The 13,788-nt window shown below is 41.9% G+C and overlaps 1 protein-coding gene across 3 annotated transcripts; it reads left to right on the plus strand.

Moving 5' to 3' along the window:
* The first annotated feature begins 940 nt into the window (after positions 1-940).
* On the plus strand, positions 941-13,035 carry cfap69 (cilia and flagella associated protein 69). Of its 3 annotated transcripts, none has more exons than XM_019254761.2 (26): positions 941-1,035; positions 1,253-1,370; positions 2,480-2,539; positions 2,623-2,688; positions 2,984-3,093; positions 3,189-3,265; positions 3,978-4,148; positions 4,475-4,627; positions 4,878-5,055; positions 5,229-5,349; positions 5,434-5,482; positions 5,554-5,663; positions 5,733-5,964; positions 6,207-6,365; positions 6,445-6,560; positions 6,673-6,791; positions 7,701-7,782; positions 7,859-8,051; positions 8,139-8,276; positions 8,396-8,472; positions 8,834-9,031; positions 9,108-9,194; positions 9,270-9,353; positions 9,655-10,593; positions 11,339-11,464; positions 12,404-13,035. In XM_019254761.2, the coding sequence occupies exons 1-24, from the start codon at positions 968-970 to the stop codon at positions 9,817-9,819; spliced, it is 2,931 nt and encodes a 976-aa protein (XP_019110306.1). In that variant the 5' UTR covers positions 941-967; the 3' UTR covers positions 9,820-10,593; positions 11,339-11,464; positions 12,404-13,035. The 3 variants fall into 3 exon arrangements, with proteins under 3 accessions (XP_019110306.1, XP_027142767.1, XP_027142768.1); XM_027286966.1 differs by having other exon boundaries at positions 967-1,041; positions 3,978-4,076; XM_027286967.1 differs by having other exon boundaries at positions 1,000-1,097.
* The last annotated feature ends 753 nt before the right edge of the window (positions 13,036-13,788 follow it).

Consider the following 13,788-nt stretch of genomic DNA (forward strand, 5'->3'; position numbering starts at 1 on the left):
ACTGTGATCGTCCAGGCCACAGGTGTAAATGTAGTAGAAATCTGTTGCCGTCAGGTGTTGTTTAACCCCGCAAGAGCAGACAGTTTTTAAAACAGATTTAAAACTCTGTGTTTGGCTATTAAATGGACACGGTACTGTTATATTGCACAGAAAATAATAATTTAGGGGCAGCAGTAGCGCAGTCCATAGAGACTTGGCTTCAGAACCGGAGGGTGGCTGGCTCAAGTCCAGCATGGACCAAAAATATGGAAGGTGGACTGGTAGCTGGAGAGGTGCCAGCTCACTTCTTGATATGACAGCTTGGCTTTTGCAAAATTCTGCATTCTGCCTTTGTGTTTTTAAAAATTTTTAAAATAGGTCCTGTTATGGAATTTTCTATCCTCGGGTAACACAAGGTCACGTGTGGGCCTTGAGGTCCTCGGCAGTATTAATTGTTTGGCTTTGACTGGGTGCCACTCTATTGAAACACTGTGATGGCCAGGATCGAAGAGACCTGTTGCTGCCTTCCTAGACATAATAGATAGCTTGTTGTTGACGTTCCAATCTGCGTAAACAGACATCTGTGTCTCCAGACTAGAATATGCTGACAATAACACCTCCATGGGTAAAGACATTCTCTTTGACTAATTCTGGGCGTGTAGTATTTGTGGTGTCATCTTGGGGTTTAAAGTCTGATGAACTTTGACAGTGTCTCTAATTCTCCTTGGCCAAGCATCAATAAATAATACAGCATAAGACATCAGAGGCTGCTGAACACTTCCTTCCTTCCTGACCTCACCATTGACCGTTGACTTCAGCAACTTCTCCACAACAATGTCCAAATTGCTGCTTCTTTTTTTCCCACTATCACTCACAACGGCTTCACGTTACCGGAGCCAGCTCCCATCGTTCAACTTTAAAAGATCCGGCTCTTTGAAACCGGCTCGTTCACGATCGACACATCACTACGCCTTACTACGCGGTCACCATGGCAACTGTAGTACGCCGTCACCGCCACACTACCAACGGCAACAGACGAGGAGCAGCTGATGGACGGTCAGCGTTAGTTTGAGTTGATTTCATCCAGTTTATCCGAGTTTTGTGACTAAAAAAACAAGTTAAGTTTCCGCTTTTTGTTATTAAAAACAAACTCGGACTTATTTCACAATGTTCAAAACTGTAAAACTGACTTTTTTTGACGTTATCAGACGTTAAACCAACCGGAACCGATGCAAATATATATATATTTCTCTGTTTGTTTATTTATTTAAAGTGAGAAGTTAAAGTCAAAGAAGTTACAGATGGATTCAGGCAAAGTCATGCACAGAAGAAAACCGGACATTCCTGTAATCAGACCGAGAGTATCAGATGAAAATCATCATGTTCAGCAGGTAAACACTCTGTGTCTTTATATTATACTGATAAAGTGTCTATTTATAATAATAATCATCATTAATCATCAATGGGAATGTAAATCAAGTCCATAAGTGGAGTGCTTTAGCTTTATATGCATCGATAACTGAATATAAAGTGTTATATTAATGTTTACTGATGCTTTTATTGTCTATAAACTAACTTTATTCCTTCAGTTGTTAAACACAAAACATGCTTATTAAAAATAGTCAAAGTAAAGCTGCATTTAACTAAGTCAGTGTCACCGTTTTATTGTTTTTGTGTCATTATTAAACTGTTTTCTATGTTATCTGGCTTTATATATTTTATACTTATACTAAATCATCAACAACAACTGAATATAAAATATTATCTGATGCTTGCTGAGTGTTGTAACTGTCTATAAACTACACTACTATCAAAAATACTCAGTGTAAGGCAGCATTACTATCTGGGCAAACTGCACACACACTCCAATTATATTAAAATATAACGTTCAAAATCAACTTTTATTGGGCAGGTTTTCTAAAGACAACATATCTGAGGGGTAAACATAAACATTACACTACTATGTTCAGATAAAAACATAGAAATATGTAGATTTGCATATGTGTGAACAACAATCACATTTGTAATAAAATAGTGTAATGGTGCAAAGGATGCTTTATGTAAGTATATACAGTATGAACAGCATGAGCAGATTGTGTTTTCAGACAGTGGTAAACAATAATTTATGCACAGTTTGAGACATTCATTGTAAAAATATGATTTTAACACCATTTATATTTCTTAAAAAATGTGCAGTTTCTTTATGACTATGAGTTATTAGACAGCAAGTCTGTGGTCTCGGTTGATTTGGGGTGGTTACCTACTTGATGTGCAGAGAGAGGTCAGTAGGGCCCTCAAAGACTTATTTTTGACTGATGAGTAATTTATTTAAAGCTCTGGTTATTATGATCCCATAAACTGCAAAGAGTTGAAAAGTATTCAGCTTTAGTGGGAGTGGATAAATAATACATTCATAATAAATAAATTAATCTGTCACTGAAGAAAGAGTGATGATGATAATCCCAGTAATGTTTTGACCTAAACTGTAATTTCTCAACAGGTCAGTGCTAAAAGTCTTGAACTGAGTAAGGTGATTCGTCTTCTTGAGGATCCTTTGACAGTAAGTTAAACTTTTTTTTCTGTTTTGTATATGATATATATTCTGTTATATGTAATCACATTGTACTTTGTGTTTCTATAAAGGCTAATTTAAAGGAGAGGCACCTTTTCGTCCTGAAGAAACTCCTGAAGAGAAGCCAAATTGGCTTTGTATCCTTTTTTTTTTCTCACCATAAACGTCTAATAACGCAGATCTTCTCTCAGGTGTCGCTCTCTGCAGCAGATTGTCAACTTTTCCTCCTCACCGTCCCCTGATACAGTGATGGAAATAGATTTGCTTTCGTGCAAACCTGAACACGTCGTTCCCAAGGCTCTAATTTACAGCTGCGTCGCTGTGTCTGTCAGCATATTCCTTATTCAGAAATAACCTCAGCCACTGCCTGTGTCACCTCTGCGTTTGGCAAACACCTTCCCAAAATCTTAAAACTCCTTAAATGATCTCAAGCTTTTGAAGGAGCTGACGTGCATCGCCAAAATACTCGACATCTGCGCAGAGAAAGTGAACAATCACCCTGAATATGTGCCCATCCTGTGTGAGGCGCTTCAAATTTGTAGGTAAGAAAACTCAAACATTTAAAAGCCTCCACGCTAAGGTTGTTTTTTTTTTATCTGGTGCCGTCAACCTGAACGTGCTTTGCTCGATCTCTCAGGCTTCCATTCCTGAAGGAGAAAACATCCGATGAGCTGCACTACGCCCAGGACGTCACAGAGTTCCTCTCTCACATGGGTACACAGATCAGTTATTACCACTTATAACATTTACATTAAATCAAAATTTTAAAAAGGTCCCATCTAGCGGCGTAATTGCTGATTGCAGCCCCCTCGCCTCACCCTCTCTTTTCCTCCTAATATAGTTAAATATGAAATAGAGTTACGGCTATGAGAAGTGCAAGAAATGTGAAAAAGGCCCTATCAAAAGCTAGTGTTAAGTTTGCATCTGTAAAAAAAAGACTCTGTAAAAGTCAAACACTCTTATTTTTGAGTGATTATACGCTGATGAAAACATACTTGTGTATATTATATTATATTTCTGCTGTATTCTGTAAATAGAGCTGCTAAATCTGACACACTGGACCAGGTTTTTAGTTCATTTTCTACCTTCTCGTAGTTTCTTTTTCTTACATTATGTTAGAAATCTTGAAACTTAAAGGGTGAGGCTGGCATTATTATGAGAAAACAGAAACAGTTTTTTCAGCAACTGCAGTTCCTCAAACGTCCACTTGAGGCTGGCTCCAGAAGTGAGTCAGTCTCCATAAGTCCCCATGTTTCACAGCAGAAATAAACATGTTTACAGCCTGGTACAAAAACAGTTTTGGTCTCTGTAGCTAATTTCCCCGTTCATGACAACTGTACTGAGGGTGAATTTATATACAACTCACCTGTTCACATTATATTAAGGCTTAAAGAGTGATTTGTTCAATTCGTGTTTCTGTCCGCAGGGTGTCTGATGAGGGTGTCAGACGCCGACGTGAGGCAGCAGATAGTTGAGTCTGTGAAATCGTTCTACAGCTGTGTGGCTCCTAAACAGCTGCTCGACGGTACGGGCCGCGTCTCCAAGACAAAGCCTCGGACTTTCCACTCTGCCAACCGATTTTCTAGACTTTCACTGAGTGAGGCTCTGTCATGGCTCCTGTGGTGGCATGCTCGTGCTTTTGTTTCTTTACTTTTTAGATGACCGATGCTCAATTTTGCATCATGAATACTGAGTAAAATATTTACTTTACTTCACTAAATCTATTTATCTTGTCTTGTGTCCTAATTTCAGTTTTTCAACCTTTCCTTGCTCTTCTTAATGTTTTTGGGTTTTATTTAAGACAGATGAAGTCTGGTGTTGTCTTCCTCCCTTCCTTCTTTCATTCTGTTTTTGTATTTGTCATTTATTCAACATCTCTTTAGTGTCTTTTAGTTTATATACGACTATAACGTCTGCTTCCAGGGCTCCAGCCAACCTCTCCAGGCTACAGGCTGCAGCTGCTGGAGCGCAGTGACCTGGCCCAGACGCTGCTCCTCTCCATGGCCGCTCTGGAGAACCAGCCCTCCATCAAGCTGCAGCTCCTGCAGACACTTCAGATCCTCTCCAGCTCCTCCGGTCAGTCACTGATTTTTACTCTGGAGGTAGTGGAGGAGGAGGAGGAGGAGGGGCAGCTGTCAGTTATGTCAATCCAACAGGCGACCTCCTTCATTAGATAAAGTAGCGAGTGCTCAAGAGCATAAATCAGCTCATTACAAAATAATCAGACAATCAAAACAGTGATTTTAAGTGTCCTTGTGTCAATGTCAGCAGGTCAACAGGTTGTTTTTTTTAATCATCTAATCACATTTCTTTTATTTGACCACAGATATGAACTGTGTGCTCATGCTGAACGCACGAGGAGCCGAGACGATCTGTCTCCACATGAACGAACCCGACCCGTCCGGTCAGGTCCTGCTCCGCTCCTCCGAGATCCTCTGGAACCTTCTGGAGAGAGGCCGCAAGGCGGAGGTCATGGCTCAGCTCAGCAACGTGGAGTGTGTCACGTACGTGTCTCCCCCCTGCTTTTTAATTTGCTACAATAAGTCCTAAAATAAACTGGATTTTAAGTTTTTATCATTTAGAAGAAGTTACATGAGTCCATCCTCTAAAATACGTTCAAGTTTGAACACTTCTGTGCTCTTATTCTGTACAAATATCTTGTATTTTTGTATCTCAGATCTCTGAAAGAAGCGTTTTTTAACCAGCTGAACGGTTGCCAACAATCTGACCTCCGACTCGTGAACGATCTGCTCGTGATCACGACTCTTATTGCTGAAAATCCCAACTCCCTGCTTATTGTGAGTAAAGAGTCTGTAATGTAATGATATATCCGGACACATAACGCCTCACAGTTTGTCCGACGTTGTGTTTCTGATTTTCAGGAGAGTTCATTTGCCAAACAGCTTGTTGTTCTCGTCGCACTTCCAGACGGTGAGTATGAATCTGAATTATTTCTGATCACAGCGGCACCTGTGATATTAACTGAATCGTTTATGTTTCAGTGAAAGGTCACAACCCTTTGGCGCGCAACTTCAGTAATGAAGAGCTGAAAATGAAGAAGCTGCTGTTGAATCTGTTGGTTTTGTTGTCAAAGGACGTCGCTGCCCTGCAGGTCAGTCACACACTCGCTCACTTTGAACACATCGAGTCTAAATGTGACATTTGTGTTTTCCTGTCTCAGCTTTACAAAGAAGAAAAAGTTATGGGCGCCCTGCTGATTCTCACAAAGCCGCCCGCCGCCTCGTCCGAACGCCGCTCGGGTTCACGTCACTGGTCCTCCGTCCAGCAGGAGGAGCTGCAGCTGCAGGCGCTGGCTACCCTGGCCACCGTCGCCCCGCTCATGTTGGAGGACTTCATGTCCTGTCAGGGGAACTCGTTCCTGCTGCTCCTGCTGGACTGGTGCATCAAACAAGGTGAGACGGGAAACTGAAGAGACCCTGTCCTGTGGCGGATCACGTAAAAGACAGAAAACATGCAGCATAGTTAGAGGACAAACTGATTGAAGGACTTTCACTTGAAACTAGAATTCAACAACTGCTCTGAAAGCTTCAGTTTCAGCTGACATACAAAACATGTTAAAACACTGGAGACACGTTTCGTACATACAAGCACACTGAAGATATTTCATTGATGAAATCTCGTCCTTTTTGTCCAGATGCTCACTTTGCTCACAGCGTTCACGGCGTTGGAGGAAGAGGCGGTAAAAAGGCTCAGCTGCAGCTTTGTGTCAGAGTGATGAGATCTGTGACGTCCTCAGGCGAAGACTCAGTCTGCCAGAGTCTTTGCGAACAAGGAATCATCAGTCAGCTGTTGGGTAAATTAAATCAAAGCATCAGCAGAAACATTTCACTTCATACATGTTCGGTGCAGACATGCCTGTTATGTTTTCTCAGCGATTTTGATGCAGATGGAAGCGAGTCCTGATGACGAGGACGCGGTCGCCCTGGAGATAAAGTCAGATATTCAGCTGATACTTTCAGTGCTGTGCGAGAGCGACATGCACAGAAAGGTAAAGCTGAGGTTAAGACCCTGAGAAGAACATGTCAAAGGTATCATGTGACTTTTACATGATACCTTCTGTACTGAACCTGAAGTTTTGGTGGTGTTATGTCGTACCACAGGAGCTGTTTGGATCAGAGGGAGTCGAGATGGCGGTTCACTTCCTGAGGAAAGGCTCAAACAAGTTCTACAGCGGTCTGGGACACAACAAGCTCATCCTCTCCACGGTGGACTGTGTGTGGTCAGTTCAGATAAGCTGAAGGTTTATCAAAACACGTGACATGATGTGATGCTGCCTCATTCTGAAGAAGCTGTAAAAAGTGTCTATAATTGGTCATTAGTCTGCAACCGAGGAAAAACGTTTACCCACTGAGTGTCCTCCTCTGTATGTGCTTTCCTAACACATACATACAGCTGCTATCTTAAGGAGAGAGGTCAACGTCCTCATGACACTGTCTATACACTGACATATGTTTAACCCTATGTGTTGTGGAGAAGTTGCTGAAGTCAAAGGTCAATGTTGAGGTCAGGAGTGAAGAAAGTGTTCAGGAGCCTCTGATGTCTTATGCTGTATTATTGATCAAGGAGAATTAGAGACACTCTCAAAGTTCATCAGAAGTGCTTGAGTCGGTCTCATATTCTGCCCAACTCATCCTGGTGGATCGACTTTAAACCCAAAGATAACAGCACAAATACTACACGCCCAGAATTAGTCAAAGAGAATGTCTTTACCCATGGAGGTGTTATTGTCAGCATATTCTAGTCTGGAGACACAGATGTCTGTTTACGCAGATTGGAACGTCAACAACAAGCTATCTATTATGACTAAGAAGGCAGCAACAGGTCTCTTCGACCCTGGACACCACAGTGTTGAGATATGGTGGCACTCAGTCAAAGAGAAACAATTAATACTGCTGAGGACCTCAAGGCCCACACGGGACCATGTGCAGCCTAAGGATAGAAAATTGCATAACAGTATGTTGTTGATTATTTGCTTTAATTTGAACTTGATTCATCTTCAGCTCATCTCCTCACTCCAACATCACAGACACTTGTTTTTTTCCTCATTAAATCACTTTATAATTGTAAACGTGGGAAAGTTAACATGTGGGTCTTTCAGTAGACAAATAGTTTGCATGTGTCCCATCAGGTCCTGTATCGTTGGCTGCTACACCACAGAGGACTACTTTCTGGCTAAAGAGGGAGCGTTTCTTCTGCTGGACTTACTCAGTGTGAGTAGCTGACTTCACTGCGTCCATATGAACCTAAATGTAATGATCTGGAAATGTCTCTCTCTCTTTCTACCAGTCGAGCCCCAGGTGCGTACACTACAACATCCTCGCCACGCTGCTGGAGTTATGTGACAACACGAACACTGTGTCTCACATCCTGAGCTGGAGGGACGACGGCGGCCGGACGGCTCCCAGTCTGCTGCTGCAGCTGTGGAGGGACGAAGAAGAGGAGCTGATGGTCAGCCGCAACCAACACGGAGGCATCACAGGTCAGATCACATTGAGATGGAGGATATCTCTGGGGCAGATGTATATAAAATGCTTCTTTTCCTCTTGTTTTGTTTTTTTACTTTTAGATCCCCAGAGGCCGATCTTCAGTCTGCACCGGCAGGACGACACCCAGCTGTCATTTCCCACTAACGTACCGAGTGTAGCAGTGCTGGAGTTATCAGAGAACCTGCGGTCAAAGATTTACTCCATCTTCTGCAAACTTGGTAAAGAAGTTATGAAATAGTTCAAACTGTAAATATGTAGATGAAGCTATTTAGAGTAACCCTGGTGCAAAATGTTGGTAATATGATAAAAGAAAAACTATGTTGTGTTACTTTTTCAGGTTTTCAAGAACTTCCCGGATTGTCAACAAAACATCATGTGACTTTGAGCATCGTCAGGAGATATCTGGACTTCAAGGTAGAGCTGCTGTTGTGGTTTATTTCTTTATTTTAAAAGCAAACCTGAAGTCAGACGTGAAGGACGAGTGAACAAAAGGTAACTCTAATAATCTGACTGAGTCAAAAACAAACTAAAGCCAATGAACAGACGTCCAACAAAGAAAAATCCAGACGTGTGATAGAAGGACAAAGACGACCTGAAACAAACAGAAGAGAACTAATTAACAAAGGCAGGAAGAAAAGTTACATAAGACACCTTCAACTTAAAACAGCAAATGCTAAACTAGAAACCCGAAACTTATTTGTAACCACGCCAGTTTCAAGTTCAGATCACACAAAATCACGATTGTAAACACTGAGGTGTCGCCGTGGCGCTGCAGGTCGGTGAGGTGTGGGAAGAGATCAACAGGGAGCTGAGTCTGGACGGCGTGAGGCCGATCACCCCTGACGAGGAGGCTCTGAGCGTCATCTGTAAGATCGCAGAGGACACGGCGAGGAGAGTGACGGCAGAACAGAACAGCATCCTGGAGCGGCAGGAGAAGGAGGACATCGGCGAGGAGGAGCTCATGTACACAGAGGTACGACAAAGTCTGTGAAAGTCAGCTTTGTGTTCACAGAGACACAGCTTCACAGTTTACACTCCTCGTCCTGCAGATTAAGTCTCACTGGAAGCAACAGGAGCTCAGGGCCAAGTCGTGGGAGAATTACCTTTCGAAGACGTCCAACTACGAGATCCTGAAGGTTTAACTTCATAAGATATAAACTCGAGTTATCGTCTCTGTTACAAAGAATCAAGAATGTTTTGTTTTTGTACAGGAGGTAAAAGCACAGAGGGAGAAATACATCGAATCATCCAGACCCAAACCGAAGCATGAGGATGCTGCGGTTCATCCTACAGAGGTTTCTCACTCACATTTATATATATTTATATATTTTAAGACTGCTGTGCTGTCGGATAAAAAAACCTGCAACAAGGTGGTTCAATCAGTTTTTCTGACCTCCACAAACAAACAAGAGAGCTGGTCTCTTACAAGAGGAAAGTGTCTAGGAAAGGACACAAGGGAGGAACAAAAGAGATATCATGCATGTTATGTGTGGTTCAAAATAAGAGGTTATTATTGCCCATGTTGCTAATATTTTGTGTGATCAGTTCAGATGTGCAGGACTTCACGGAGACCTTCTCATGTGCTTTGTTTTCCAGCATTTCATCGGTCAGGTCGTGTCCGTAGAGAGCACAGACGCTCCGGGACCCGCGGGAGTGAAACTGACGTTGGCCAGAGCTGCGATCAAGACTGCAGGTCAGGACGTCGACGGACCGACGACACAGGACCGCGAATACTTCAGCACGGTGTCTGTCAAAGACTGACGACAGCAAAGAAACCAAACAGAGAATAAACTGTACAGACCAAACTCTGCTGCACATTAACATTCATTCATTCATTCATTCATTCATTCATTCAGCATCTGTAGAGACTGAAATGTTTTATTCGACTTTGGCAGACATGAAGTCATCGTGTGCACAATCAGCACCTTGTAGTCCGGTCCACCTCCTGGTCCTCTGACATAGACAAACGCACAGTGTAGTGAACTGACAGGCCTTTGTGGGCTAATGTGTCTTATTTCAGCAGAGTACAGCTGTTTAAAATGGATGTATATAATTAAATAAAACAACATTCAGATCATTAAACCTTTAATTAGACTGTTTCTATTCTTCTTTATTTGTTCATGTAACCAGCAGAACGCTGTGGAAACTAAAGGCCTTACGTAACATCTAAATAACAAACACGAAGCGAGCTGCAGGCTGCAGATCGTCGCTGTCTGCCACCCTGCAGGTTCACGCAGGACACTTGTTAAAAAGAACTTACATAAGTCACTGCAGCGCATTAACACACATGTTAACTCAAGTGTGCAACATGCTGCACAGAGCCGCCTCTCCTCCTCTTTGCTCTCGTCCTCATTTACTGGCTGGATGACCAAATCATCTCTGACAGGCTGAAGCTTTTCATGCGGCTCTGTCAGACCCGGGACGTTCACGCCGCACAAAAGAACCGGGACACGCCGGAGTCTGTTCAGTGTACGACGGGCTGCTGCTGTTTGCTCAGGCTGCTGAGAGGCTTCACATGCTGAGCTGCTGATGAAGGTGAGCGCGGACCAACATCCAGACGACCTGTTAACTTCAAACTGTGAGAGAGAGCTTTACCTAAGTACTGGGAGATTGTGAAGCTTTAATACATTTGTTTTGTTTAAGAATTGTGTTGCAAATAACTCAGTCGGCTTCTGTCTTGTACTGACATTAATATATCTAAACACAGAGGAATGAAACTGTATTTACTGATGACAGGAGAGTCAACAAAGCAGCTTGAATATTCAAGAAGTACTGATGAAAGAAAATATGTGAAAAGTACAAAAGATCTTGAGTATAATTACATAAATAACATTTTAATTTAATTATTTAGTGTTTATTTCTATTAGTAATATTTAGTGATGCTCTGAAGTTATTTTTTAATGTGGCTCAATTATCTCTAGATTATCTACAGACAAATTACACTTTCCTCCCAATGAATCTCAGGGTCACACGATGGGACAGAATAGTGTGTACCTGTTGTTTGATTTTACTTCAGCTGGATGGTTTTACTTCTTCAGATCCCCTGAAAACATCAAAAACAATCGAGGAGGAGAAGTTCACTCCCAGAGGATACATGTAGAGAAACAGATTTGTTCTGATTTTGACTGATGAAGAACACCTTCAAAACTTTCTCCAGAGCGATGTGACATCAAAATGACTCACTAAAAACACATGAGTCTGAAGTTAAACATGATAACTACAGTGGAAAGGTGTAAATGTTGGTGAATGTATTGTGACGACAGTTTCTCTTCCCCTGCAGGAAGGTCTCTGTATCCGTCTCCGTCTCTGTCTCTGTTGTTGTTGTTGGCTTGTCTGAGAAGCTCCAGCAGCAGAAATGATCATCAGGCTGGGAAGACTGACACCAGGATACTTTCGTCTCCTTCAGGTCGGTCAAAACTTCTCCAGGAAGATTTTTTTATTCTTGATTTTTGCTTCAAACTGAGGGAAACACAGCGATTAACAACGAGTACATTTAATATTTCATGGAGAGCTGATGCAGCTCATCCCCGGAGGTTACGTTATGTAACCTGTTCAGACTCCACCTCTCAGTGTTAGAGGCTGTGTGTGTGTGTGTGTGTGTGTGTGTGTGTGTGTGTGTGTGTGTGTGTGTGTGTGTGCTCGGCGTCTGTCTTTCAGCCTTTTATTTCACCAAGCTCTCACCAAACCACTAAAAGTCAGTCCCACATTTACTCTTGTCCGGCGGCCTCTTGCTCGCTCACTCTCTCCTTTTCTCTTCTTAGCTTCCTTTCCATTGTCCTTTCCATTGTCCTCTTCACTCTCGTCTCCTCTGCCATCATGTCCATATTTAGAAAAATCTTTAAATATCCAGAAAATCCTTAAATAAAGAGTAAAGTACGAGACGAATCGGACAAAAAGATACAAGACTGTATGCGTAATTATTTTAATTATGAAGGAACTACTCATCCCATAAACCAACCAACCAAACGACAACCTCCACGACTTTGAAGTGAAGCCAACGCTGAAAATGCCCCCCAAAAAAAACTGCAGTTCCTCTTGTCGTCCACTTGAGGCTGGCTCCAGAAGTGAGTCAGTCTCCATAAGTCCCCATGTTCACAGCAGAAATAAACATGTTTACAGCCTGGTACAAAAAACAGTTTTGGTCTCTGTAGCTAATTTCTCCGTTCATGACAACTGTACTGAGGGTGAATTTATATACAACTCACCTGTTCACATTATATTAAGGCTTAAAGTTATGCAGGATTAAGAGCGTGGACGCTTTGATTGACAGGTGAGTGCTGTTACATTGTTGCTTTAATATGTTTTGACTGTCCTCTAACGAGACACCTGTCCGTCCTGTGAACAGAGGCAGGTCTCAGGTGAGGTCCGGATGCAGCCACAGAGCAGTTTCATCGACCCCATCGCCATGACGATGGCCACGGTGGGGATGGGTTTGTCTCTGTACAGCGCCAGGCAGATGGCAGACAGAGTCCACCTGAAACATTCGAACGCCTGAGATCAGGGCGAGAAAGAGACTCTGTTGTTGGTACGTCAGAGGAGGTTTGTGATGGAGGACGAGGCTGAGAGAGAGTTAACGTGTTTGTGTGGCGTCGCTTTGAAGGAAAATGAGAGTGTCCCGAGAGGAAGATATGAGTCACTGTTCAGTCCCTGCAGGAAGACGTGTCATCAACGCTTCCTTTGTAACCACACCATTTTGAAGTAAACACAGTGAGTGAGCCTGTAGTTTGACCACTCTGTAAGAGGACTGCACATTTATTAATCATAATAACTTTATTTATACGGCACCTTTAAAACAGAGTGCAGGATACACTAACAGAGAGAGCCACACAAAACCAGACAAATGAAGATTTAAGACTTCCAGATATACAGCGATTGTATTTTAATGAGCATATCTGTCAACGAGGATCTCAGGATTATAATTTAACCTGCAGCCATTATTATTCCCTGCATCAAAAAGTCACGTTTAATAAAAAATAACTTCAGAAAATCTAATAAAAATGAAAAGAAATGATCTATCTCAACATGCTAGATTGTTGTATCTCTTGATATTAGTCACAAACGTGCAAAATATTCCAGTTCAGTCATTAGTTAGTTGTATTTTAGCACCTGAATGTTTTAAATTTAGATTGTAGATTAAAAGGAAAGCTTTTATCAGTTTGTACTAAAAATGGAACAAATAAAATGTCTGTGAGTGTAAAATGCCACTAAAATGTGAAACAATGTAACAAACTGATGTAATTCTCAAATAAACTGTTTTGACATGTACGCAGGATGTTTTCGAGGAGTTTCACGTGACATTAGAAAAGTTCTGTGGCTCTGATATGAAAGTCAAAATGTTCTTTTATTTTATTTCATGTGTTTGTTTATAGTGTGCTTTCTCTCTGAAACAGCCCTGATCATCATGGTCAGCCTGTTTTTGGAGGCCTAAGATCGAGTGTTACAGTCGCAGTCATACATGAGGTAGATAAGTTTAAGTTGCTACAGTATAAATATAAAAAGGAAAAGGAAGAACATGTAGTTATAATTGTGTAAAATATTCAAAATAAATTATGCATCTGAGTCTGTACAGTAACTTTGTGTGTTATAGATTTCATTGACGGTGAAACTTCTCTCTGAACAGCCTGTAGGTCTCTAATAACTTGTGCCCGTCTGTCTAATGTTGCACATCAGCCTCTTGGTTACATATTTGTCTCGTCATAAACTAACAAGCGTCCGGTGTATGTTTCCATC

This window comes from Larimichthys crocea, chromosome XIII (genome assembly GCF_000972845.2).
Source record: "Larimichthys crocea isolate SSNF chromosome XIII, L_crocea_2.0, whole genome shotgun sequence".
NCBI classification, from domain to species: Eukaryota; Metazoa; Chordata; class Actinopteri; family Sciaenidae; genus Larimichthys; species Larimichthys crocea.

Bases quoted from the DNA above. Each gene is read 5' to 3' on its own strand.
- cfap69 (XM_019254761.2), top strand. From the start codon at position 968: ATGGCAACTGTAGTACGCCGTCACCGCCACACTACCAACGGCAACAGA. The intron at 5,056-5,228 runs GTACGTGTCTCC...TTTGTATCTCAG, and splicing joins AGCAACGTGGAGTGTGTCAC to ATCTCTGAAAGAAGCGTTTT. The intron at 6,792-7,700 runs GTCAGTTCAGAT...GTGTCCCATCAG, and splicing joins TCCACGGTGGACTGTGTGTG to GTCCTGTATCGTTGGCTGCT.